Genomic DNA, 26031 nt, shown 5'->3' on the forward strand with positions numbered 1-26031 from the left:
GCTTCCTGCCAAGCTTCTGGACGTTCACGGAGCAGGGTACGCGCACAGGGAGAAGGAGGGGGATGGAGGAGCAGATTGCAGTTTGATAGACGGCATCAGTATCCAATCATTGTGAACGGACCGTTCACAATGATTGGATACTGTTTTTCCTAGATTGTACGTTCTAGAGGCCACTAAAACTTTTCATATTTGTGTCAAAACTTTTAATTAATTGGTTGCAATGGGGGTGTGAAGAGTATTTCAAGCAATATGTAAAAAAATGTTCCAGAAAAAGATCCCCTACCCCGCCTTTAATTGTAGAAAATTCTCTCTCATCCAGGTGTTTATTTCCTCCAAACACTGACACAGTACGTCTGCTGGGCTGCAGTCGTCTAGTGACAGAGACACATAAAGTTGTGTATCGTCTGCATAACTGTGATAATTGATGTTAAAGTTCTGTAATATCTGACCTAAAGGGGGCATATACAAGTTAAACAGGAGAGGTCCAAGAATTGACCCCTGGGGGACTCCACAAGTCATGGCAACTCGGTCAGATTCATAGCTGCCAATTGTAACAAAATAACTCCGGCCTTCTAAGTAGGACCTGAACCAGTTAAGGACCACTCCAGAAAGTCCAACCCAGTTTTTCCAGCCTGTGCAACAGGATTCTGTGATCTACAGTATCAAACGCAGCGCTGAGGTCCAACAGAACCAGGACTGAAACATTACCAGAATCAGTATTCAACCTGATGTCGTTTAACACTTTGACCAGAGCTGTTTCAGTGCTGTGATGACGTCTGAAGCCTGATTGAAAGTTATCAAGATTTCCACTTTCATTCAGAAAGTCGTTGAGCTGGTTAAAAACAACTTTCTCAATAATCTTAGATATAAAAGAGAGGTTAGAGACAGGTCTGTAGTTGTTCATCATAGAGTCTAGGGTTCTCTTCTTTAGGAGTGGCTGAATGGCAGCTGTCTGTAGTGACTTGGGAAAAATGCCTGATGCCAGTGAGCTGTTAACTATTTGTAGGAGATCACTTTCTACTGAGGTGAAAACAGTTTTTAAAAAGTCAGATGGTATTATGTCCTGAGTGCAAGTTGTTGATTTCGGATGCCTAAATGTTTCCTCTAGGATTTTTAAATTTTAAAGTTTTAGACACAGATTAGTTTTCTTGTTTGTCTTTGTTGCGTGAATGTTTTGTCTAATTGTTTAAATTTTTTTTGGCTTAAAAAGTTGGCAGATTCGTTGCATTTCTCAGTGGAGAGGAGGTCTGGGTTTGACTGTTTAGAAGGATTTGGGAGTTTTTCAACCATAGCAAACAGAGTTCGAGAATTGTCTACATTCTTATTAATCATTTCAGATAAATGCAGCTGTCAAATAAGGGCTGTCAAAGTGGTATAGCTGGAGGATAAAAAAGTAAATACAAGGCATTGGATAGGGATTTATTTCCTATGTGTATATATATAGATATATATATCTATCTATATATATAGATAGATATATACCAAACTGAACTTTATTTAAATAACTGTTAAAAAGATCAAGTGCAACACAAAGTACCTTAAAAAGCAATTAAAATCTTAATGAAACAAGCTTGGAATAAAACAAAATGTAGAGAATTAAAAGATTAACAACAAAAGCAATTTGTAAATCAAAGTAATATTTTTAAAAAAGTGACAATTAAAGCAAAAAGTCGAGATTAAAAAAGTATACAAAAAGAACAAACAAAACTGAGGATATTCAAACAATTGGTGCACAAAAGATCAGTGAGTTACATATAAGATCTCTAGGTGATATGTCTTAAACTTACAAGCAGAGCTCAAAAGCAGAGAGGCTGTGTCTGTGTCCAGTGCTGAGGCTGGGAGCCAGTTCCACAGGAGAGGAGGCGAAAAACTAAAAACTCCCACTGTAGTCCTTGAAACTCTGGGAACCACAAGCAGGCCTGCATTTTGAGAGTGATAGGTTATCGTGGAATGACGGAAAACTATGACGAGGCGTGGTCATTTTCGGCTTTATACGCAATAAGGAGCAGAAGAGTTGGATATGACTATGACTTCCTCAAGTGGTTTATGTTCCAAAAGTAACCACAGTAAATGAGTAAATGCAAATGAAAAGTTCAATGTTTTAAGTTGAGAAGTATTAATGAGCAGAAAACTAAAATATTTAAGTAAACTGATTGTCATTTGAGTTATTATCCAACGGTGGGATACAGATAGAAGATCTATTGTTTTATTTGCCTGGCTCCTGTTGATGCTGCCAAACTGTGTGGCAACAGTTAAAGATTAAAGTGTTTATTGCCAACAATAAAACAGTATATGACTGCCCCCTGCTGTGCTTCTAGGGGATTCTATTACTAATTTTGTCTATAGTTTGAGAAAGGTGAATGAGGAATATGATGCCGTGTACACATTAGGCATCACTTATATTAGTGGTTTACGTATACGATGTATACGTATGTGTGTACGTAAATGGTATACTTATCATCCGTCACCATCCTCCATTTGGTGTCAGCGGAAATTATTCACATGACAGACACACAGCTCTCTGCTGCTCTCAGGCTGGTTGCTATAATACTCCGGATCAATCAGAGGCCCTCATCTCATGCAGCTGCTATGTTTGTCTAAGCTTCAGGGTGCACACACTTCCATTCTCTCAGTCTAATGGTTCTGTTTACCCATGTAGGTTCTCTCCCATGCAGTTATGTGGGATCCAGTCAGAGAGGGGGTTGGGAACATAAAGCTGGGGGTTGGTTGGTCAGGAATGTCGCAAACAGGTGTTAAAGCCAGAAGAAGAATTTTTGTCTCCTCAGGAAATGTATACAAACAAATGTCAAATTGTATGATAATTTGTCATAATAACTGATCAATGTAGGTCAAATTCCTGTCATTAAACTAAAAAAAGACTGCTTAATAAGTGACACATCATGTGTAATGATGTAAGCAAACAGATATCTTAAACAGATTCCACAGATGTTATCTGCTCGGTGGTGAGAGGGACTTTTGAAATTTGTCTGGCTGGATTGTTTCTCTAATTATATGATGACAAACAGAGCGAGGACAAAGTCCATCCGGTCCCTTGATAAAAGCAAAGAGGTGAATGTCCTCAGCTTACAGCGTATGTTAACACAGAGCGACACCGAGCAGAAAGGTACACAGACAGACGTTTTTTGTAAATTATTTTTTATAATGTCAGCGACATTGGAATTGGTGTACACAAATAGTTAACATATGCCTTCATGAGGAATTACAAATGGTGAGTACCGCTGCTTTTTTCCCTCTGCTCTTTCTGTTTTTAAATTCATAGTTTGGTTAGCTGTAGGTCCACTATATTTCAGTCTAATAGGATGTTAGAAAGGAGAAGAAACAACGAAGGAGAAACAAACAATGAAAGTTTTGACAATATTTTTATCATGATATACTGAACATATTTAATTTGTTTGAACTTGATAAAATATATATCTGTCTATATACCTATCTATTTATCAAGATGAATATGTGTACTTTTAGAAATCACCTGCAAAGTGCGTGTTGTAAAAGATAATGGTTCAGGTTGACACTCCCTTTTTCTTTGAAGACAATATTGAACTCCTGATGAGGTGAATTCCTCTTCTCGCCTCTGCAGATAACTCACACTTGTATCTAGAACAGCTACCTTTGCACAGAATGACAGCATGTCTTTTAGGTAAGTACTCAGTTATATTCATATTAATGGAAATATACAAAGTCTTGAGGGGGGGGTCCTTTTCGTTTCCTTCAAATAACGGATTGTGTTGATGCATGATGAGTTTGTAACTTCCTGTTTTGTAGTTCAGGCAGATGGAGGAAAGGATGGTGTGCAACAGCGGTAAAGAGTCTTTCATCAAATCATGCACTGAAGCCCCTGATTCCCACATTCTGCCTGGTGGTTGTGATTATTTATGGCCTAGCTGACAGACTAAGAAACTTTGTGGTTGGCATCTTTATCCCACAGTATCACTACCCGTACGCTGTGGCTCTCTGTTTCACCCAGGTAGGTATCTGCAGCCTCAATCATTTCTATCAGTTCCTGCTTTGAGTTTTGTGAAATATCACATAGAGCGTTTAGGTAAATACATTTTGTTGATGGTTATCAGCATGTGAAGAGAGCACACGAAGACATTTACATACCGGCTGGTTTACACAGAGCACTTTGTGCTCTGACAGCAGGCCGTTTGTTTATCCTGCCAACATTTATTGTACGTTGGCAAACATAAGCAAGGTAGCACAGCCATCGGTTATTGAATTCTATACTGGAACAAAAAAATACCAAGAACTATTAATATTGTCTCTCTGTGTTTTGTTTTGTTAGACTGTGGTTGGCTGTTGTTGCGGTTAACTTTGTACAGTGTGGTGTGGTGTCAGCTGGGTTTTGCAATTTTGTTAATGTGTGTGTGTGTGTGCGTGTGTGTGTGTGTGTGTGTGTGTGTGTGTGTGTGTGTGTGTGTGTGTGTGTGTGTGTGCGTGCGTGTGTGTGTGTGCTGGTTTGAAAAATTGAGCAGAGGTAGTGTCACTTGAAGGTTGGGAGAGAGGCGTTTCATGTTGATAAACATATGCCCACGATCGATGTTTAACCAAATGGCCGCCCTAAGGACTGACATGTGACCCAATCCAAAGGTCAACTTCAGTCATGTAAAGTGTGCAGGTTGAGTTGTAGGTGGATTGCAAAAGATGTAGGCTTCATGTTTTCTGTTAGGACATTTTACATCGCACATCGGGGCATCGCAGATGAAAGGTTTAGGATTTAAAGTTTGACTGACTGTAGTTCAGTGACTTACACTGCACTGATCAACATGGCAAAGGGCTCGCTGTGACGTCGAGGAATCACTGAGGCTGGGTGGATATTCCATTTTATTATCCACACACCCTGGGTCTAAGTCCTCAGTATTACCGTTTATTGATGATTATGGAACTTTTGCATCATGGTTGAACGAAAAAATTGAGAAAGGTTCAAGAAGTAGGTTTGTGGATATGAAACTGATATAGGAAAATATGTTTTGAAACTTCTAATTCTTCTTCTATTAAAGCACAAATCAAATCTTCAAATGGGCAATTATGGGTCAAGTGTACAAGTATCAAATCTTTGAGCAAAATTTACAATATCTTCAAGTATGGATAAAACTGCATTGTACAAATCCCTATAGATCAAAGTTATGAATACAAATTGGGATTTATAAATACAAATCAAATCCCCAAGTATGAGTTACTTGTGTGCAAACACCTCGCTTCAATATGAGGTAGAGTTGGACTTATCAGTCAGATTTATTTAATGACTTATAATCACTTTCTGACCGATGACAGTAGTATTATGTTTCCACAAATTCTACTGTTTTAAAGTGATCACATAAATCTGTTTGGTAAATCAATCTGAGCATCTGAAGTGGGTGTTCAGTTAGGCCTTTAAAGGTTTTTCACTTGCAGAATTGGCTTGTTTTTATTTCAGATTTCCAGCATTGATCTTTGAAGATTTGATTTGCCATTAAAAATCTGATCTGTACATGCAGATGAGTATATTTGATGTGTATTTATACTTGTTTTAATACATTCAATCAAACTTTCATAAATGTTTTAAGAAATAACACCCCCCAAAAAAACAACAATTGATTTCATTGACAGAAAACAACTAAAAAAATCAGTGGTGTCGCATTCACCATTTATTTAATACCAAATGCCCATCTCAACCTGATTTAAAATACAGCAAAATAAAAAAATAAATCAATAAACAAATGGTGTCAAAAATACACAGCGTATTGTTTGAAATTTTAGATGAGTAACTATGAGTCATTTTGGTTTACATTATTAGCATGACACTTGGTCATTTCTTCTCTTTTGTCAAAGATTAGACTGAATGTGGTGCCTTTTATGACTGTAACACATTCTGCATTTTGCATAGCTTATCTAGGACTCACATGAACTGTGGTTACCCTTCGCTTGTGTCTCAATAACAAATTACTTCTGCTTACTCTCCGAGAATTCAATGTTTATGATCTCATTCTTTACACTGACATCGTTTCTTTCAGGTTCTGGTCTCCCTCTTATTCTTAAATCTCCTTCATGTCCTGCATCTGGTGCCTCTCAAACATTACTCCAGATCCCTGGGTGAGAGGCTCCTGCTGCCCGCTATCTGTAACAGTGTTCAAGCTGTGCTGGCCACGTGGGCCAAAGCCAGCAGCTTGTACGCCAGCCTCTTCCTCTTCACCGTGCCGCTGCTGCCCCTGGTAACTGTGGGCTTTAGTTTCACCCTGAAGCTGGCATCTCCACCATCGAACCACTACTCTGTTCTGATTTCCATTTTGAGTGGGACATTTATTGTCCTCACAGGTAAACATTCAGCCGTCATTTGCAGGTCAAACTGTAGGTTTGTCACCTCAAATCAAACAGATTTTTAATCAGCTTCTACTCTCTCTACAGCATCCAAGGGTTTCCCAGCTATTGAGCCCTTGGAGTACTTGTACGCACCTCTGGCTTTAATCCTCCACAGTCTCTCTCTGATCATCCTGGCTAAAGTGTCTGAAGCTGAGCGACACCACCCTCCTGATGCCCAAGCCTCCGTATTTGACATCTACTACACTCAGCTGGTCAACCAGAGTGGGGTACTGGGCCTCCTGTGGCTGCTGCACCTGGACAGTCCCTGGCAGGTGTTGAAACATAGCAGCTGGCAGAACCTGCTTTTTCATGGATACCTGCTCGCTATCCTCCTGCTGGGGATGGTACTCAACTTCTTCGTCTGCATTTCTGCTCTTTGTGTCTCACCGCTCGCTGGTGCGGTGCTTTTCTCAGCAAGACAGATGGCACTGCCATTTTTCCAGCTTTTGTAGTTTCACCGAACTGTTAAAGCCTTTTGAAAGTCACGCACCGATTGAGGACCCTGATTGTTCCCACAAACTTATGGCTTATTCCTTCAGATCTCCAGAAGTTGACGGTATGTTTGCCACTCTTGGATTATTTGGTTCCAGTCAGGTTTCTCCAATTTCTTCCATTATAGATTTTACAGAAAAGTAAAATGCTTCCCTACACCAAAATTCATACAGAGACAGATTTCAGATGATCAATGATTTTGTGTCAGCTTACTGTAATCAGCTGCCAAGCTTTTAAATACAAAGTGAGGTCTCATCTCAAAAGTTTGGTTAATCAAAGCTAAACTTGGTACACGGACTCTTGACCCCATTTTTAAGAGACACAAATGATTTCTCACCTGACCAACGTAGAGTGCTGCAATAAGCAAAAATGTGCTTTGCCAAATTACTGTTAATGTGTTCTGGTAAGAGAGGACTGAAGTTTGTGACATGTTAACTTTTGGAAAGGTTTTTAGAAAGGTTTGTAACATTTTAACAAATCTTTCTAATGTTCCTCGAAATTAGGACGATTGTTTTTTCAGACCAAATCTCATCAAAAGATATCCGATGGATCATTTTGGTCACAGCCAATCAAAACCAGCAGCAAATTTGCCAAACAAGAAGCAAAGTCCTTTAGTAGCAACTGTCTAATGTATTGAGTATAAACGTGAGTGGACCATCCTGAGGCTGTCCAAAAAACACAAATACACAATCTTTGTTTTACACCTGGGAGGCACTGCTAAAAGCATTACAGCTACAGGCTGAATAAGCTCTGCTGACCCTGTTACTGGCCCTGTCTTCCATCCTTTTAGCTATCTGTTTATTCCGAGATTACTGAAGGAATCAGGAAATTATTTAAGTGGTGGTTTTTACATCTCTCCCATAGCGTTCCATATTTCTAATGAATTCAAATTCAATATGAGTCTCTTACTCTCTACAGGAACCACAGGGACTTTTGTTGTAAAATATTTGACAGGACGTCTCTGCCAGCATCTGTACAGGAAAGAACGCGGTGTAACCAAAACATCGAAATACCAAACTACCCAAACAACAAAATCTCGGTTCCTACTAAGAACACTAAGACTCATAGGCTGTTTCCCTCGTGGGAAGCAGGCGCTTTGAAGCTGAAGTTGCCACTCTAGTACCATGCGATACTGTTTTACCAGCAAAAAACAAAACTTTTATTAAATGTGGCTAATTTTTGAAAACATAATTGTCTGATGATAAAAGTGAGTATTCATTTAGTAGGCACAAGCATTTTGATTCCTCCATATGTAACATAATTAACAGTATTTGCCACTTTTCTCTTTCACTGAGTGAATGTGAACCAAATGTCTGCACAGGTATTCCTTGAATGATTCTGATTGCTTTTTCAGATGAAAAGGAATAGTGAGGGGTGGGTTGCTCGCACTGCACAAAGATGGTGAAAGACATTTTATTAGAAGTTTACTTATCAGTGTTATTAATATTTAAACTCCTATCTCTCCCCGAAGTAATCGTTAACCAGAGGTTGGTTAAAGTTGCCCTTGAATGATTCTGACCACTCAGATGTCAGATGAAAGAGGGTCAAGGTGAGAAAAGCTGTGGTGTTTAAGTTATTCCCACGGTCTAAACCGTCTCAAATATGGATAAGCTATAATTATTGACATTCATGAAATGTGAACGTGTATTATATATTTAAATTATATTTTTCCCTTTTATGCAAAACAATATGGAAACTGCTGTTTTAATTGTCTGCACATATTTAATAAAGTGAAATGAGAATGCAATAAAATTTATTCGGAAAAATGGATTTATTCTGTGTAACGAGTACAACCATCATCAATACTCACATCTATCGCAACTTTATACAAAAGGAGCATGTGTCAAAAATTCATGATAGACATTACAGAAATGGTTAAGTAACTGGAAGGAGCCTTGAATCTCCCTAAACTGGGCTTTTAGATCACAAGACATTCAGAGAAACCACATTTCTACACAACCTACATATATGTGTCTTCTGACAGGACATTAATACAGTAAAAACACAGAGTTTGAATGCAAAATATATTCTAACCATGAAGCTCTATGTTATGAAGGCACTTGTCAGCTGGACTTTTGTTGATTCTGGCATTTGCGTCATTGTGTCATTCATCACCTCCATGCCAACTATTGCCTCATTCATATTCTAACTCAACCATCTGCTGTCCTCTACGAGGGATCAGAGTTGGGTGGTAGATGCAAGCCCAGACTCTGCAGCAAGTTAGAAGCAGGTCCGGCCAGCCCATCCTGGCAACTGAGAGACTCCAAAAGGTTTTTGACCAAATTGACGTCCACGTCTAAAGGTTGGATCTCCTCTTCCGCCTCTTCCACTTCTCCCTCTTCTTTTGCGAGACCATCTCCTGCAGAGGAATGAGGAGAGCCATTGCCCAAGCTCGCCTTGTTATTCTGTGAAAATGACAAATACGGATTAAAGATGACGCAGGTGCAGGTACCATGAAGAGGGTGTAATCATAATGCGAATTTACCGTTTGACTGAAGCTTTGTCCTACATTAGTGCTCATCAACTCCTCATCCATTTGGTCCATGTAGCTTTTGAGGCTGTCCAAGGTCTCCATCCCCCTCATCTCTGCATGATCAGAGGAGACTCCCTCTTTCTCTTCCACTTCCTCCTCCTCCACCTCATCTTCATCATCATCATCATCATCATCATCATCATCATCCAGATCATCTGAGTCCAGCTCTTCGTTTTTGCTTCCTGAAAGAAAAAAAAAAGAAAAAAAAAGAAAAATGAAAAACATATTTGTTAAAGAGAGGAAAACTTGCCAGGATTTTAAAGGGGACATATTATGGTGGGGAGAAAAAAAATAAATAAAATCTCTGCTCAAGAGCATATGCTTGGTGTCTGAAGTCACTACCAACTCAAAACCTTAACCCTGGCATTTTGTTTTGATGCCCCTACATCTGAAATTATATCATTCAGTAAATCTCCATCTAGCTTCAACTTCAGATGATGCTGCATTTGCTGAAGTGGGAAGTTAGCTCTTGATTTTTGCTTTGCTCTTAACTCTCATAATTAGCGATACAGTTTACTTCACTGAACAGACAAATGAGATTATCTATAAAGTAATTTGTTTATTGTTCTTCTAACTTCTAATAGCCAACTTCCTTTTCTTTTCTTAAACCAGTCAGAAGTTACAAATACATTTTCCAATTTGTCACTGAATACACGATCACACGGCACTGTGACCTTTCAAAAACAAACTTTAATGTCTTAATGTTAGTTGCAAAAAACTAAACACGGGAAAGGAGCTTCAGAGTTTGTGGAGCCACTGCATGACGGAGGATTTATGATGCGAAGTCCTAATTAGTGTTATTAACTGACCAGGAGCTGTTACGTGTTTAAACCTAATGTGTGTGCATGTTTCAACAACTTGGGCCAGTTAAAAAAATGACCTCCTATAAGACCTCAAAGAGTGATCAGTAGCCTACCAGCTGTCTATGTTCAAACTGCAGAAGAAATTGCAGGATTATTTTTTTTATGATTCAGTTTGGTGTGTGGTCTGAGCTCTCTGAGGCTTTTGACTGCATGCCCATGTTCATAATGTAATAGCATACTGAAAGGGTCATCAAGTAGTACAGATCTAAAAAAAAAAAATGCTGACCCTGTTGAAGGGAAGGGCAGAGTGGAGACAAGTGAGTCACCCCACTCCCTAAAATGACCTGTTTGAATAAAGGTGGAAACTCATTTGGACCAAATGTTGTCACAGACAGTTCATTAAGACCTAAAGAAACTGTGTCAGCTTGTGAGAAAAGGGCATATGTCTCCTTTAACTCGGACATACAAGTGCTACATACCTAGTAGTCTGTCCAGTGCATTGGCCATGGAGTCTGGGTCAAAATTAAAAGGATGTGTTGCACTGCTCCTAGAACACAAAGTAAAAAATATAATATGTGAAACAGAAGGAAAAGTTTGGGGCATCAGTGCATTGACTTTTACAGTTTAGACAAACCATATATACATACATTGGCTATCACTACCACATAGTGTAATATTGTCAGTTTGTCTCACCACGGCAGTTCAGCCCCCTCATGCGACGACATGGTGTTGAGGAAATTCTTCATCCCCTGACTGACTGCTATCAAGCTGTAACTGGCTTCTTTTTCCTCCTTGTCCTCCGTATCCTCCCCTCTCTTCTCTGCATCCACAGCGTCTTGTGTCTGTTTGGTGCCGGCGACATCAGCTCTGCCCCCGCTTCTCTCCTGCAGGAGCCGCTCCAAATCCTGAGCTGTGATATCCAACCAGCTGTCACCTGGAAATTAGTGAATAATTGGATGTGTGCCAACAGGAGAGATAATCAAAGGAATAACTGTTTGGAATTATGAAAAAGGTGAAGTCTACTTTTAAGCAATGTCATAAGAACCTAACATGCAAACGTTAAACACACAAATCCTCACAGGCAGACTTAATCCAACATGGTGAACTGAGTAAACAACACATAAAGATGGGAAATTTCCCTAATTCAAACCAAACATAAACACGACAAACTCAAATTAGCCGCTTTCGGACAGACAGTTCTAAGAAAGTAGTTATCAGAACTACCCTCCTCGAATTTCGTTCTGATAACTATCCTTCCCCAGCGGAACTGTTTCAGTCTGCATTCGCACATGAGTCGGGACCTGATAGGGACTGATGCGCCGCGCGCAGCCGTCTGCTTCAGTGACGTGTTAGCCGTTAGCCGTTTAGCGCTACATTCAAACACAAAACAAAACGGTAAAAGTAAGGAGAGTAGAAAAAACACCACCAAGAAGCTAATATGGAGAGCGGGGAGGCCACTGTGTTTATGGTCTGCATGATGGTGATATTAATCATGGACAATCACATCAGGCGTCTAATATCGAGGCTGGAAGAGCTCACAGAGAGAGTCAGGAGATACTTTTTTATTTCATGAAGGAAGAAAGGAGAGCAGAGCGCTGCAGACAAATGAGACCAGTGTAAGTTAACTTATTAAACACCCGCTGGTTGTGTCTGTGTCATATGAGGAGACATTTCAGCCGTGATAGAATTACATGGGGCGTAGCTACCGACCACCACACACCTCCCTTAGATTAGTTCTATAGAACCATGAAAAGACCCGACCTCGGAGAAGGAGCTAAATAGTTATAGGAACTAAGGGAGAAAGCCCCGAGTTCCTGTATGTCCGAACACGGGAGAAAACGGCCCCGCGGATTAAAAGGTTATTAGAACTGCCAAAGGTTCCTACAGTCCGAAAGCGGCTATAGTGAATGTGAAAACTTTGAACAGGCCTTTCTGGCGAGCAAACACTGATCATTTTGATTTTAAGTCAGACTTTTCACTTACTGTCCTCTTTGGGGAGCTGTGACTCGAGTTTCTTCAACTGCTCCATGTTAAGAGGACTGCAGCTGTGCAGCAGCTGGAGAACCTCCTCCCCCGGGGACAGAACGCTGAGACAACATACACAGCAGGCATATTCAGACAGATACACTTGGGTGTAAAAGCCAGGTATATTCACAGTATAAATATCGTAAACACAGGTCAGCCACAACATTTGAACCAAAGACAAGTGAATAACATTGAATAACATTAATCATTGACAATGCAATTTTGAAAGGGGAAAGCTTGAGCCCTGACATACATATGCATTAACCGTGACAGCCATCTCCCATCCAGCCTGCAAACTCCCAAAATCCACAAAATTGTGACACTACCTACAAAGTATTGGGCTTTAAGTTTAAGCATAGTTCTCACCTTGATTCTGAGGCAACAGATTGTTTGAAGAAATTTTCCGCAGATCTTAAAAGTTCCTTGAATAGGGCCGAACCTTCCAGCTCTCCCTGCATTTGACAACAATAAAATTGTAAACAGCTCGTTAGAGAAGAAAAGAGTGAGCTCTTCTCATACTGCACTGCTTTTATTCACAACGAATGGGCAATTAAAAATGTGCAACTTACCCGGAAGTAGCCATTGTTTTTCAGACTTTCTCTGAAGCCCTTCCACTGCGGGTTACAACTGACTGGCGCATCTGGCTCCGAAGATGGCAGTCTGCATTTAGAGCAAAGGATCTCAAAGCCATGGGCCTGGGAGCGGGGCACAGACACATACACACAATTTCATACAATGCTACAAACACCAACTTATCTGCATCCTTGCTTGCAGCAAGGCATAAAGAATGAAGAATGTGATTGTTCACCAGTTTCATGCCAAGGTCATGAGCCTTGTACTGTGGATGAGAGCGGGGCGGCAGGGTGAATCCGCTCCTCCGGTCTGGAATGAAATGTTGTTGCTGCAGCTGTGCATACAGGCAGCGGGTGAACGTCACCTGGAAATATATACAGAGTTACTACTTTGTATGAAGGTAGCATTTCATGATTTCATTTAACCTTGTTTCTTTGTCAGACTACAAGACTCTTACTCTTTAATGCTTTATGTGTGTTTACCAAAGTGAGGACTCTCGTATCAGGACTAAACGTCTTAAAGCTTCGGCAGGCCTGTAGATCCACTGGATCGCGCAGGTAGAAAGCCGAAACTGCAGGGGCCATCAGGTCTGGACGCCGTGCCAACACAGTGGCAATACCTGCAGGTATGAAGCAGTGGGCACGGTGGAGGCTATTTTTAATCTTCTCTGGGTATCTGTGTAGTAAATAGAAATGGATAGACATTTAATTACAGAGCCAGTATGACGACAGGCATCTGAAGCTACCCTTGTTGTTATCTTCTATCTAGTGTTTACCTTGTCTCTACAGTAGAAATGCCCTGAATTTGTGTTCAAGAAAATTTATATGGTTGTTCTTTTGGGGTTTCTAAGACTGATCTCTATTATGTATTAAACCTTTCTCACCCTTCTAGCCTCTTTCTCAAGGCTGAACATATCTTGGGTCTCGCCTGACAAGCTTCTGGCTGAGAAGAAAGCAGTAATAGAGCTTGTGCCACACTTGGTACCACATCATATGAGAAACCCACCGAACTGGATTCAGAGGGACATGGCAGGATGTGCAAATCTCCCCTATAAAAGAAGACCTGCAAAAAATAGGCAGTTTAGCCATACAGACAACATGGAGTGGAAGACATTAAATGAGCTAGAACAATAGTTATTGTATGTATTTATTTAAATCACCTACATATTTTGATTAATGTAAACTAATATTAAACACAAATACCTAAACAATAAGAACAGTGATTGTATGCTCAGAAATAGAAACAATAAACAAACAAATAAAATCTATGAATTTGAAGCGAGAGCTGTTAAAGTTGAAATATCTTTTCAACAATCAACAAGCACTTTTGCATACCTGACTTAAATAACCTTAAACAAAATCTCAAGCTCTTAAACAATAAGAACAAGAAAAAAAAAAGATGTTGCCTTCCAGCAATAATAACATATAAGGCTAAAGAGAGCTTTGGAATATAATCTATAGTTTAATTTACCCTAAATTTAGAGTCTATACCCTGAGCCTGTGGGTATTTTATAACCACAGTATAAAAACTATAGTTTATCTTATTTACACAAATAAAATTAACAATCAATTCGAACATGAGATGATGTTTAAAAGAACGTCATCATATCTGTTGTCATATTTGAGTGACTCACCCTGTTTTCACTGGTGTCTGGGTTCAGCCACTTAGGAAGATAATCTGCGGCTTCAATAAGAAGAAACTCCCCATCGTTGTCCTCAACTCTGTACACACAGACATTGAATGGAAATTGCAATCTGAGAGCAAAGATGGACATATCTGATGGCAATGAAATCTTTGTACGAAATGAAAACTCAGGAAACATGCTGTCCCTTCACCTTGCTGCGAGATCTGGAAAAGCTTCTGTGATTTGCTGCAGGAGGTAAACAATAAACCACTCATCCTCAACGTTATCTCCAAACTGAGTGCTGCCTCCAATGTGACCAGGTACATCTCCTGTCAATGAACAGAAACGGACCAGTCCTCAGTCTGTCTACCAATCTAACAGTGTCAGTATCTAAACTAATCTATATGTGTCTACAAGACCTTACCTTTCTCAGGATGATACTTGAGCTTAAATGGCTGATGCTGCCAGATGTATTGCGTAAGCAGTGGGGCAACTTTTGCCAAAATCTCCTCTATCAGGTGTTTGAGATATTCCTCTGTCTGCTGAGGAGTTAAAGCGTGTGATGGGATTAAAAAGAGTTTGTACTGGACCATGTCCTCTGGAATCATCGTTCTCTGTAGGGCATCCATGGCAATTGTTATTTTTCTAACCTGGTGAAAAGAAAGAAACAAAAGTAGGCTCGACATTTGGCCAATAACTATATCAACTGTTTAGATTAAAAAGCAAAAATGAAGTCTGCACAGTCGAGGTAACAGCTAAACCAATTGCAATATGTATTGCAGATTTTTGCACAAAATTCATTGACAGTGTCAGTCACCCTTACCTTGTCTTGTTTCTAAATGTAAAATTTGATGTCGATATAGCCCGAAATTATGTCAAAGCAGAATGAAAAAGAGGCTTTAATCATATTTATGCGCGTTGTTGTAACGCCATCTGCCACTAGTTAGGTCCTTCCACAATTTCTGGCCGACTGCTCCAAGCACCTACTAAAATAGTTCCTACTTCATATAATTATCAATCCTAGACGTCATAAAGATAAATTGGGAAAATACAATGAATAAAAATGTTGAATCAATTTTTTACCGAATGTGTTTATGAATATCAATAAATTATTTATGTACAAAAACATTTCAGTTAAATTCATGTCACGGTCCACTTCACTTGAGACAAACGGATATATTTCATGAACGTTATCCCGTTGCCACAATGAATGCTGGGAATTATAGTGAAATTATATGTGTGGTAACACTATTCTGTGCCGGTTTGAAATCAATTTCCCATGAGACATTGCGGTTACGAAGCTGCGTATCCATGACAGCCGCGGCGAATTTTTGTTGTCGTTGTGGGCGCTAACATTAGCGTTAGCTGGTGTTACTACACAAATTCATTTTGAGTGATAAACCGATGTGACATGCTACTTTCAGACCACACGTGATTATTATCTGGTGAAGCAAGCTGAATTTATCGGGAAATTTGTTTTAGGGAGTTTCACAATCCTACTCGTGCCTTGTTGATGTTTCATGTCACCGTCCATGTAACGCTAGTTAGCTTATTTTTTGGCGTAGCCTACACTTAACATTATCTACAGTTAGAAACAACGTTTGCTTCGTTAGTACCTGAGGACCTGTCCAATATTTCTGCTCTGAGGGCTCTTATGTGTGGACTACTGTATGAGGAAATGTTGGAGTTCTCTTTAAACTGTCCTCAGAGAGCATTGGAAGCGGAGGCAACGATGAGAGACGAGGGCTTGAGACCATAAAGCGTAGAGAAAAGGATAATGATTTCACGATACACCAGGAGACCCGTGTCGCACAAACTTGAGATGTGAGTACTCATCACAAAGGGGCTACGCCGAGTTTACAAGCTGTGTGAAGCTGAAGGGGAGAAAGTTTGATAGGTTACTGAGTCGTTAACCAAAGTGACAATTTACAAATAACATTAATATTGATCCGATTAGACAAACATAAAGTGCAATATTATATCCAACGAATATGAACGTTAGATTTATTTCTTTTAACCTACCAAGCGCAGTGTTTTTTTTGTTTTTTTTTTTAAACGAGATGACTTCATATCCTCACTTTCATGAGTGAGAAAACGATTTAACAGAATGCAGAAGTTTAAATTAGTGTCTTTTCATTCGAAATTGAATTTGTATGATTGATAAAGGTTTCAGTAACATAGCTGCAGAAGCTCATATGTTTTATATTATTTGCTTCACTAGTGTCAGGATGATCTAATGTTTTTGTAAAAGGAAACACGATAGCATACTTTAATGACATCTTATGTCACATTTTATGTTTAAACTACTGGGCATTTGACACACCACTGATGATCATTCCAAAATGTGACACGCTCACTTTGTGAATACATCTTTTAATAAATGCTCTCAATGTGTCTTTTGTGCAGTCGTGGGCTTTCTCGAAGCAGCCTCGATCACCATCCTCTCCCAGAAGAAGCAGATGATAACGCAACACCTCAGCGCTACCTCCATAACCTGCAGGAAGCTGTGTCTGCACACAACAGGTAACTGCGTCCTGGCGTGTCTGGGTTCCTCTGCAAACGCCGGACCCCAATAAAGTTATATGCAACAATTACACACACACACACTCACACTTGCCTGTGTGTTTTGTAATGTTACACCGTCCGTCTTGAGCAGACAGCCGATTCTCAGGACTCATGCTATGTGACACCCAGACGAAGTGCATTAATTGATATCACATTGCCTCCTTCAGATGTGCAGTTAAAAGAATGAATAATGAGGCAGCATGTTAGAATATTCAATAACTTTGACTTTTGCCCTTGATTTTCCACTCTGATTATGTAAGCAGCCATCCCCAGTTGTATTTGCTGAGCTACAAAACCAACTTGCTCTACGTTGAGACGGATACGAGGTGTTGATTTTTTAATACGCATAAAAAAAAAAGAAAACACAAACTAAGAGATTGTGCACTCCCCTGTTACTTTGTATTGTTCTTTACATTACTTTTGAAGCTCCACACAAACCTCCTGATATTCCTTTTTTTTCTGTTTAGCTCACAGACGTCTGCTGCTTCAAGTCACTCTGACTGCCCCACCGTCATCTCAGTAGACTCCACCCAGTCCTGGTCAGGTATCCACAGCTCCACAGGTACAGGCATCTCCACAGAGAGGAGCTCTGTTTTCTCCTGGGGCTACGATGTAAGTCTGCTCTTCAGAAGATTTTCTTAACATGTCACAATAATGTCACATTTAGATTAACTCGCCAACATTTGACATCTTTTGGCACAAGTGTGGGAAACATTTGTTTGCTGCTTCTTTAAATGCAAGGCCTGCTTGTTCTTTGTTGTTGTGCTTTGCTATTTAGCTTCAGCTAGTCCTTTAAACACTTGTAGGAACTTGTCCTCAAGTTGCATCTGAGTTATACAAGTTAACTTACTCAAAGCTCATCTCTTTCACTTTCAATCTCTTTTTTTCCGTATCGTATGAACAATCCAGCTTGACCTCAAACCAGTATCCCAAGGGTCCATATGAGCTTATTTTTTTATTCAATTCAATTCAATTCAAATTCAATTCAAAAATACTTTATTTATCCCAGAGGGAAATTAAATGTTGATGTAGCTCAATTAAATCAAAGAGTTATTATAGATGCTGATGGCTGTGGGCAGGAAAGATTTCCTGTAGCGGTCCGTTTTGCATCCAAACTGAAGAAGCCTTTGACTGAAGAGACTCTGTTTTCTGATAACAGTCTCATGGAGAGGATGTTCAGGGTTGTCCATAATTCTCTTGATTTTATGCAAAATCCTTCTTTGCATTATTGTCTCCAGAGGTTCCACAGTCGTCCCCAGAACAGAACCAGCCTTCCTTATCAGGTTGTTGAGTCTTTTTAGGTCCCTGGTTCTGATGCTGCTGCCCCAACAGATGACGCAAGAGGAAATGACGCTCTCAACAACAGACTTGTAGAAGATCTGCAACATCTTGTTGCAAACCTTGAAGGACCTTAGCTTCCTCAAGAAGTACAGTCTGCTCTGTCCTTTCTTGTAGATTGCTTCACTGTTGTGTCTCCAGTCCAGTCTGTTGTCCAGATGAACACCAAGGTATTTATATTCCTCAACCACCTCCACTTCTTCTCCCATGATGGAAACAGGGTTTGATCTGACCCTGTTTCTCCTGAAATCTACAATCATCTCCTTTGTTTTGTTAACATTCAAGATGAGATGATTGTTCCCACACCATGCCACAAAGCGGTCCACCAGCTCTCTGTACTCAGCTTCTTGTCCATCTCTGATACACCCGACAACTGCAGAGTCATCTGAATATTTCTGTAGATGACAGGAGTCTGACTTGTACTGGAAGTCTGAAGTGTACAGAGTGAAAAGGAATGGTGAGAGTACAGTCCCCTGTGGTGCTCCTGTGCTGCTGATCACCTGGTTAGACACACAATTCTTCAGTCTGACAAACTGTGGTCTGTTTGTCAGGTAGTCATTAATCCAGGTGATTGTTGAGGCCTCCACCTGAGTCTTCTGGAGTTTCAGACGAAGCAGATCAGGCTGGATTGTGTTAAATGCACTGGAGAAATCAAAGAACATGATCCTCACAGTGCTGCCTGCTTTATCCAGATGACAGTGGGTTTGTTGAAGCAGGTGTATGATAGCGTCTTCAACTCCAACTCCATGGCGATAAGCAAACTGCAGGGGGTCCTGATATGTGCTGGTTTGCTTACACAGGTGGGTCAACAGGAGTCTCTCCAGGACCTTCATGATGTGGGATGTCAGGGCAACAGGTCTGTAGTCATTAATGTCTGAAGGGTGAGTTTTCTTTGGTACCGGAACCAGACAGGATGTCTTCCACAACAGTGGTACCTTCTCTTGGGTCAAGCTAAGGTTGAAAAGGTGTTGCAGAATCCCACAGAGCTGCTCTGCACAGGCCTTCAGGACTCGGGGGCTGACACCATCTGGACCTGCAGCCTTGTTCCGGTTCAGTCTCTCCAACTGCCTCTTCACCTGACTTCTAGAAACAGAAAAGTGGGAGGGGGAGGCAAAGGGGACAGCAGCATCTCCTGATTGGGTTGAAGACAAACTAGTGGAAGCAGAAGAATCCATGACTGAGGTGGAGGTGGAGATGTTACAGGAAAGCTGTGGGTCAGAGGAGGGTGGGATGTCTCTTTGGCTGGGAACAGGAGGGGAGGATGGTGAGCTTGTTCCTGAACTGAACCTGTTGAAGAATGTGTTCAGCTCATTTGCTCTGTCCAGACTCCCATCCATCCGATCCTCCCTCTGCTTGAGGCCTGTGATCTTCTTCATTCCTGACCTCACATCTCTGATATCATTCCTCTGCAGTTTACTCTCAAGCTTCTTTCTATACACCTCCTTGCTCTCTCTGATCTTGACTTTGAGCTGCTTCTGTATACTCCTCACTGACGCTTTCTGTCAGATAGACAAAAAAGGATGATTTGTTGCCAAAAGTTACCGAACGGAAATAAAAGCAGCAGCTTTTAGTCGTGGAGCTGCTGTATAAGAACAGAGGTAACGCTAAAATCCTTGGCTGTGTTGTTTTTTTCGGTCCCACAGGAGTTCGATAAGGCAGCGTCTCAGCAGGTGCAGCAAATGTTCGAGGAGATCGACAAAGAGCTGTATGAAGGGAGAGGCAGTGGGGGAGGGATACTCCAGGGGCTGCAGGATGAATGTCAGCAGTGGACGACACGCTTTCCACATCTTCGGTATGTAATCCACAGTTTCCCTCCAGTTTACAGTCCTTTTGGGTCTGCGTGAGACTGGGTTGCAGTGGGATCAAAGATCAATTCTAATTGAAGAGAATATCCTGGAAACACATTCCACTCATGGAGGTAACATCGTTCTTTTACATTTTGTGTGTGTCACTCAGGATCCTGGGGACTCAGCTGCTGTGCCCCACTGATCAGGGCTTCCAGTGGTTTGCTACTTCAGAGACAGACGGCCCATCAGCAGGCAAAGAAAGCACTGTGAAGTCCCAAGAGAAAGATAAGGATGCTACTGAGTAAGTTGTTATTGCACCGACTCACTCATTTACTGACTGATTGAGTTTGACCTGATGCATTAGATTATTCTCATGTGTCTCTGTCCTGAGTAGTTATTGGCTGGCTGTCCAGATGACTGGTGGCTGGTTTCTGACAGTGATTTTATGACCCAAATATTCTGGCTTATTAATTATTTGGGTCAAAGTCATGTTAGTAACTGTGATGAATAGATGCTATGACGGCTACTCCAGTGCTTTTAGCAAAATTAAAAGGATTTGCCATTTATGTAAAAAAAAAAAAAGGTGCTGAACTGTGTTGTCTTGGTGAGTACAGGTTGAACGTGGAGGGCAGGAGAGCCGCATTGATCAGGTCCACCTCAGAAGAGCTGGACGGCCCTGCTAATAACTCCAGCAGCCAGGATAAGCCACGAGTGATTGAAGTAGAGGGTCTGATGGAGGAGTACCTGGCTTTTGACAGCAACGACTTGTGAGTTACTCATTTTCCAGAGTTATTAGATAAATCCCAAAGCGTGCTGGTTACGGTTAGAATCGTTGGAATCCCATCCGTCTTCCACAGGGATGATGAGTGGGACCAGGATTGTTCGGACTCGGTTCGGAGGCATCACTGTTTGCCTCCTGTCTCACCATACCGGTGTCGTCGTCAAGCTGTTCTCGACTTGCTGTTTGATGATGTGTGGCAGGAGCTGGTTGGCTGGATGAAAGAGTTGGTCCAACGCCACTGGGAATGCTGCACCTCAAGTAAGCCTGAAATGTACTACTTTGCATGCACAAGACTTTAATATACTTACCAAATATATATATATATATATATATTCTTATCTGCTCTATTTGGAAGTGAATCTACATGTGTGATTTGTAGGCGATGATACGATTTCTGGAAATTTGAGCCCTGTGCAGTCAGACTCCCAGAATCCTTTTATGCTCCTCTCCTCGCTGCCCATGATGCTGCCCAAACTTGGTCAGAGCCGAGTGCCACCGCTCACAGCTGGCGCGCAGTTCCAGGTCAGTGGACTGAGGAGGACTTCAGGGGCTTTCCAAGGGCATCTTGGGGAGTAGACCGGGAGCTTTGTTTAATTATCATCAGTCTTTGTTGGTCAGGAAGTCGATTAAACAAAGATTTATCTATTCACTGTCCCTTAGACGATCCTAAAAAACATAATAGACTGTAATAGTTACCTTTTAGTAGTCCAGAATTCCTTTAAAGAATTATGACTGCAGCATGTGACATGAATCTTTTTTTTTTATATATATATATATATATAAACAGGATTAAGGTTGGCAGGTATAGTGTTAAGTAAACGGAGGTAGTGTGGACTCCTATGTCTGCTCCAGATTTAACTCTATTATTACTTATATTATTCTAACTTTATTGTTACCTGTTTTTCACTCCTGCCTGATTCTCTTCAGCCTCTCAGTTCTTCCAGTTCATTAACTTATATCACTGTTTTCTTTCCTTCCCTCTTCACTCTCTACCCTTCGCCTGAACAATGTGTTCGGTAAACCCTCTGTTTTGTCTCCTTTTCTTTTGTTTGATCTTGTCTTTTCTTATTTCTTTGTTCTGTACCCTTTCCTCCCTCTGCTCTTCTATCTCCACTGTCTGTCTTTGGATGTTTTTTTTCTCCCCCCTAAAGAGCACAAAGTCAAGGGGCTCAAAGCACAAGTCCAGATGGAAATCCAAAAAGCAGAAAAAGCCTTCCAGTGTATGTAACTCCCTCACTTAGAGCCAAAATGGGGGTGTGTTGTGTGCACACTGTCCGTAGAGGCTCTTTGTTTTTACCTCTAGAATAAATGTGCTTGTGCCTGTTGATTAACACTAAAGCATCCTCACTGTTTTATCTTTAATTCACTGCAGAATATTTTCACATATTTACACTGTTTTTATTTAGATCCTTCTTTTCTCTTAGGAATGTTGCCACACATTCTTTTATCTAGTTACTGTCCTCATGCATTTTAAGTGTTGTGACTCCTATTTTTTTTATTTTATTGGTAGCATATATGGGGTCCTATTTACTGTACACTGCTGCATGATGGGTAACCTTTTTATTTTAGATTATACTATGTTATAAGAATGGAAATAACTAACCATGTGGCTACTGGCCCTCCCTTCTCTATTATGTCTCCTCTCGTCTCTGTTCCTAAACCCCTTAATCATTCTCATCTTTTGTCATCTCCTGCCTCTCATCCCACCTGTGTCATTGCTCTCACTCACCCAATTCACACCATTCATCAGGTTGGAAGGGGGCCTGTAGCAGCAGCAGCAACTCAGCACAACTTGAACGACCTTATTGTGATCCACAGCATCCCCCTGCAGCAGAGGAACCTGGGTGTGCTGGAGAAAAACCAGTATGGACACAGCTTACTCCTCCCAAAATAGGAAATGGACAACACATTTGTATTCCCATAATTGGTGATATTTGTGACATTAAACAAATTAAATATTGCGTTGATAACACATGTAAAAAAAACAAAGATAGATCAGTCTGATGACAACCCGAGCCACATGAGTAAACATGTTATATTTTTAAAACAAACTATAAAAAAACAACTACTTTACACCTTTCTTAGCAGAGAACTCAGCCAGTTGCCTGGCTGGAAATGCTCTAATCTTCCCGTGTGCTTCCCTCTCTCTCTCTGCCTCCCACACAGGGAGCCAGAGGAGCATACCTCTCACAGACCAGGTTCCAGTGTGGTCCCCTCCAGCAAACCTCGCCCCCGCCGAGCCCTGGAGCAGAGCTTCTCCTCACTGTCCCGCCCGGCGCAGTCGGCTCGACGCAGAAACCCTCCTCCTCGAACGCTTCTGCCACTGGTTCCAAGCTTCAGTCAATCCAGCACAGGAGTATCCCTGGATGAGGTCCTCCGTGGGACACGTCTGTGAGTCAAAGCATAACAGGAACTCCAATGAAACTCCTAGCCTTCTTTTTATCCCCTCATTTTCCTCTAAAGCGCCTGATGCTCTGCAGAGGCAGTGAGAGATTACTTTGAAACGGGCTCATTTTCAACGTGTTCCTCATGGGTCTGTAGATTCAGTAATGGAGATGGGAGGTGATAGAAGTTTGATATGTGAAGCCTACTAAACAGATTAACTGGTCATGAACTGTGCGTGTAATAAATATATAATCTAATTACGTCATGGAGAATCCAGCCAGCTTTACATTGTAGGAATTACTTTTAGCTTTCTTGCTGAGAGTTTGGGGGAATGTCTGTGGTTCACTAAGTCTGATCCTGCCTGTAAAGAGTTGGAACTGTAACCAGGTCTGACTTTCATCCTCACTATTAAAGCGTGAGCTTCATAGAACTTCCAGTCATTGCATTAATTAAATTAATTAAAAAAATAAAATGCAGCACAGATCAAACAAAGTGTTCTTCCACTCATACAGTGTGTGATTTCTTCCGCAGACCAACAGCCAGCGACTGTCAGACGCCGCCATTGTTGCCCCTGAGCAGAAACACCCTCCTTCCTCCTATTGGCACCGGGGACTCAGAGTCATCTCAGGCGGGGCTGCAGTCCAGATTCGGACAGGTACAGATAGCAGAACCAAGTAGATGATGGGTTTTAGAAACTATCCCCAAGAGATCACATGAAATGAAAAGCTTGAATATTTATTAATGCGTTCTTCAGGTGTTTAAATGCAGTAAAATGCCTGTCATCAGCTGCGTGTGGTATTTAGGATATATTGGTATCTTGCCAGCGTCAGAAAGGCCCGTCCAGCCGCGCCCACAGTGCTATAAACGACGAGGCCGGCAGTTCGATACCGAGGGATCGTCACCACCTGCTTGACGTCTTCTCTCGCCCCAACACAACTCACACATACAGGGTACGCTGCCTCACAGCATACAACAGAAACAAAAAACTTAGTTATTCTTTAGTTTTTCTAGTCATCAAGTTATGTTTGGTCTTCATCAGTTTATTGGTGTCACGTATTCTGTGGCAATGTGCTTTTACCCTTGGCTTTGTTTTCAGTCAGACACTCCATACCGTCGTTCCTTCACAGTACTGGACAACATCGGGCAGGGGCGGCCTGGCAGAGCCTCTGTGGGCACAGGTCAGAGATTCATGTCTCGAATAGCTGAAGCGAAATCGTATCTGTGGATGTGAGATATCGCAGAGCTCTAGTCCTAATTTTAAATCAAATGTGTTGTAGTTTCGAATAACAATTTCTTGGCGTCTCATTTGTCTTTTACCTTTGATCCACATTCAGCTCTTAGTTGGGAGCTGATACTTTATAATGACTCACCTGCTTTTTCTTATGGTTGTCCTTTGTTACTTGTATAGAACATACAGTACCAGTCAGTTTGAACATTTCTATTGATTAATTTTAAACTGCAACTATATTCAAACTTTCGCAAGATGGATTTTTTTTCAGCCCATCTGTTAATTAGTTATGCATTAATGTATTCCTTCATATCACCAGACTCTTTGGGAATCGGTGTGACTGGCATCAGTCTTGGCATCAGCAGCTCATCTTTCTTGGACTCATTTTCTCACCACCCGCTGGGGCACTTGCCCATCAAAGACGAAGAGGAGCCAGACCCACAAGCCTCCTCCCCAGGTCAGTCAAATAAAGTGGCTGGTGAAAATCTCCCAGGCTCACATAAACAGTCAGAGTAGAAGTTTCCAGTAAAATTTAGCAATTGGAGAAAGGTTGAGGTTGTTCATTAACTTCACTAATTTTTTTCTATATCCTTCTTTTTATTCCCCACAGCTTTTCTGGTGCCCGTGTCAGTCCCACCTCGGTCCTACACCCGCGGAGGCGTTTCATCCAGAGCCAGCAAACCTGGCTTGTAATTTGCCTCTGATCTCCAAAACTTGCAGCCATTCATGTGTTCTCAGCACACTTTGCAGCATCTGTGCTCACTGAACACTTTTGTTTTGTAGCTGATTTTGTTTTTTTTATACAGTGCTACTTGGGTTAAAGTTTGAGTTAAATGCCTATATTTTTGTATTTAAGAAATCAGCTTAAGTGGCTGCCAAACACAAATCAACTGTAACTTCATATACAACGTGAGCCGTCTGTGAGGATATTACTATAATGTACATATGATCTAAATGTGTATATATCTATTTATATGTAAATATTTCCTGTGGTGTTTGCATAATGCAGGGAATTACACATCCACTCAGATGGAGAACAAAAAGCACTTTTTTCCCCCCTCTCTGATGTCACATCAGAGTCTAGTACTGTATCTTTTCTCACAACCTGTATGAACAAAAATATTTATCCAGAGCTTCTCATTGTATACAGGAAGCAGTGATGAGAGGTGCCACATTCTCCCATCTACAGTTGCATTCACAACAGGAGAGGATGCAGTGATTGTACAGACTGGACATCTCCACAGTCCTGGTGCCTCTACTGAAATCATCCTAGTGTAGGAATATGACAGGACTTGGAGAACTAAGGGAATTTATTTATCATGTGTACACAAGTACTGTATTTAATGTAATCCCCTCCTTATTTGAGCATTTGGCAAGCTTTGGCAGGTAACATCAGGGTCACTGCATAAATATTTGTCCATCTTTAAGATAATATATCAGACAGCCATTGCCACCAAGGCAACAAAGCTTGAAAATGGTGCATTTTCTTTGAATTTGTTTTATACAAAATAAAAATAAAAAAAAAACTGTATGAAATGAT

At 41.0% G+C, this 26031-nt stretch overlaps 3 protein-coding genes across 5 annotated transcripts; 2 read left to right on the forward strand and 1 right to left on the reverse strand.

The window, feature by feature from the left end:
• The first annotated feature begins 2367 nt into the window (after positions 1–2367).
• LOC142396002 (uncharacterized) lies at positions 2368–8545 on the forward strand. Its single transcript, XM_075478553.1, has 4 exons — positions 2368–3658; positions 3784–3985; positions 6012–6312; positions 6403–8545. The coding sequence occupies exons 1-4, from the start codon at positions 3648–3650 to the stop codon at positions 6807–6809; spliced, it is 921 nt and encodes a 306-aa protein (XP_075334668.1). The 5' UTR covers positions 2368–3647; the 3' UTR covers positions 6810–8545.
• A 56-nt stretch (positions 8546–8601) lies between these two features.
• Positions 8602–15365, reverse strand: ecd (ecdysoneless homolog (Drosophila)). The gene is made up of 14 exons (XM_075478562.1): positions 15231–15365; positions 14832–15057; positions 14619–14736; positions 14417–14504; positions 13667–13845; positions 13266–13458; positions 13019–13147; positions 12780–12905; positions 12577–12662; positions 12169–12272; positions 10879–11119; positions 10665–10732; positions 9335–9564; positions 8602–9254 (listed from the first exon to the last, which is right to left on the reverse strand). Exons 2-14 carry the CDS (start codon positions 15034–15036, stop codon positions 9018–9020), a joined length of 2004 nt encoding a protein of 667 aa, XP_075334677.1. The 5' UTR covers positions 15037–15057; positions 15231–15365; the 3' UTR covers positions 8602–9017.
• Positions 15366–15722: 357 nt separating this feature from the next.
• On the forward strand, positions 15723–26030 carry fam149b1 (family with sequence similarity 149 member B1). Of its 3 annotated transcripts, XM_075478569.1 has the most exons (16): positions 15723–16231; positions 16814–16930; positions 17440–17584; positions 19954–20102; positions 20267–20398; positions 20712–20864; positions 20955–21136; positions 21258–21400; positions 22030–22098; positions 22629–22741; positions 23045–23269; positions 23795–23918; positions 24088–24213; positions 24360–24441; positions 24811–24948; positions 25102–26030. In XM_075478569.1, exons 1-16 carry the CDS (start codon positions 16185–16187, stop codon positions 25182–25184), a joined length of 2028 nt encoding a protein of 675 aa, XP_075334684.1. In that variant the 5' UTR covers positions 15723–16184; the 3' UTR covers positions 25185–26030. The 3 variants fall into 3 exon arrangements, with proteins under 3 accessions (XP_075334684.1, XP_075334696.1, XP_075334691.1); XM_075478581.1 differs by lacking the exon at positions 24088–24213; XM_075478576.1 differs by lacking the exon at positions 22030–22098.
• Position 26031: the final 1 nt, after the last annotated feature.

The sequence above is a fragment of the Odontesthes bonariensis genome, chromosome 2 (assembly GCF_027942865.1).
Source record: "Odontesthes bonariensis isolate fOdoBon6 chromosome 2, fOdoBon6.hap1, whole genome shotgun sequence".
Lineage (NCBI taxonomy): Eukaryota > Metazoa > Chordata > Actinopteri > Atheriniformes > Atherinopsidae > Odontesthes > Odontesthes bonariensis.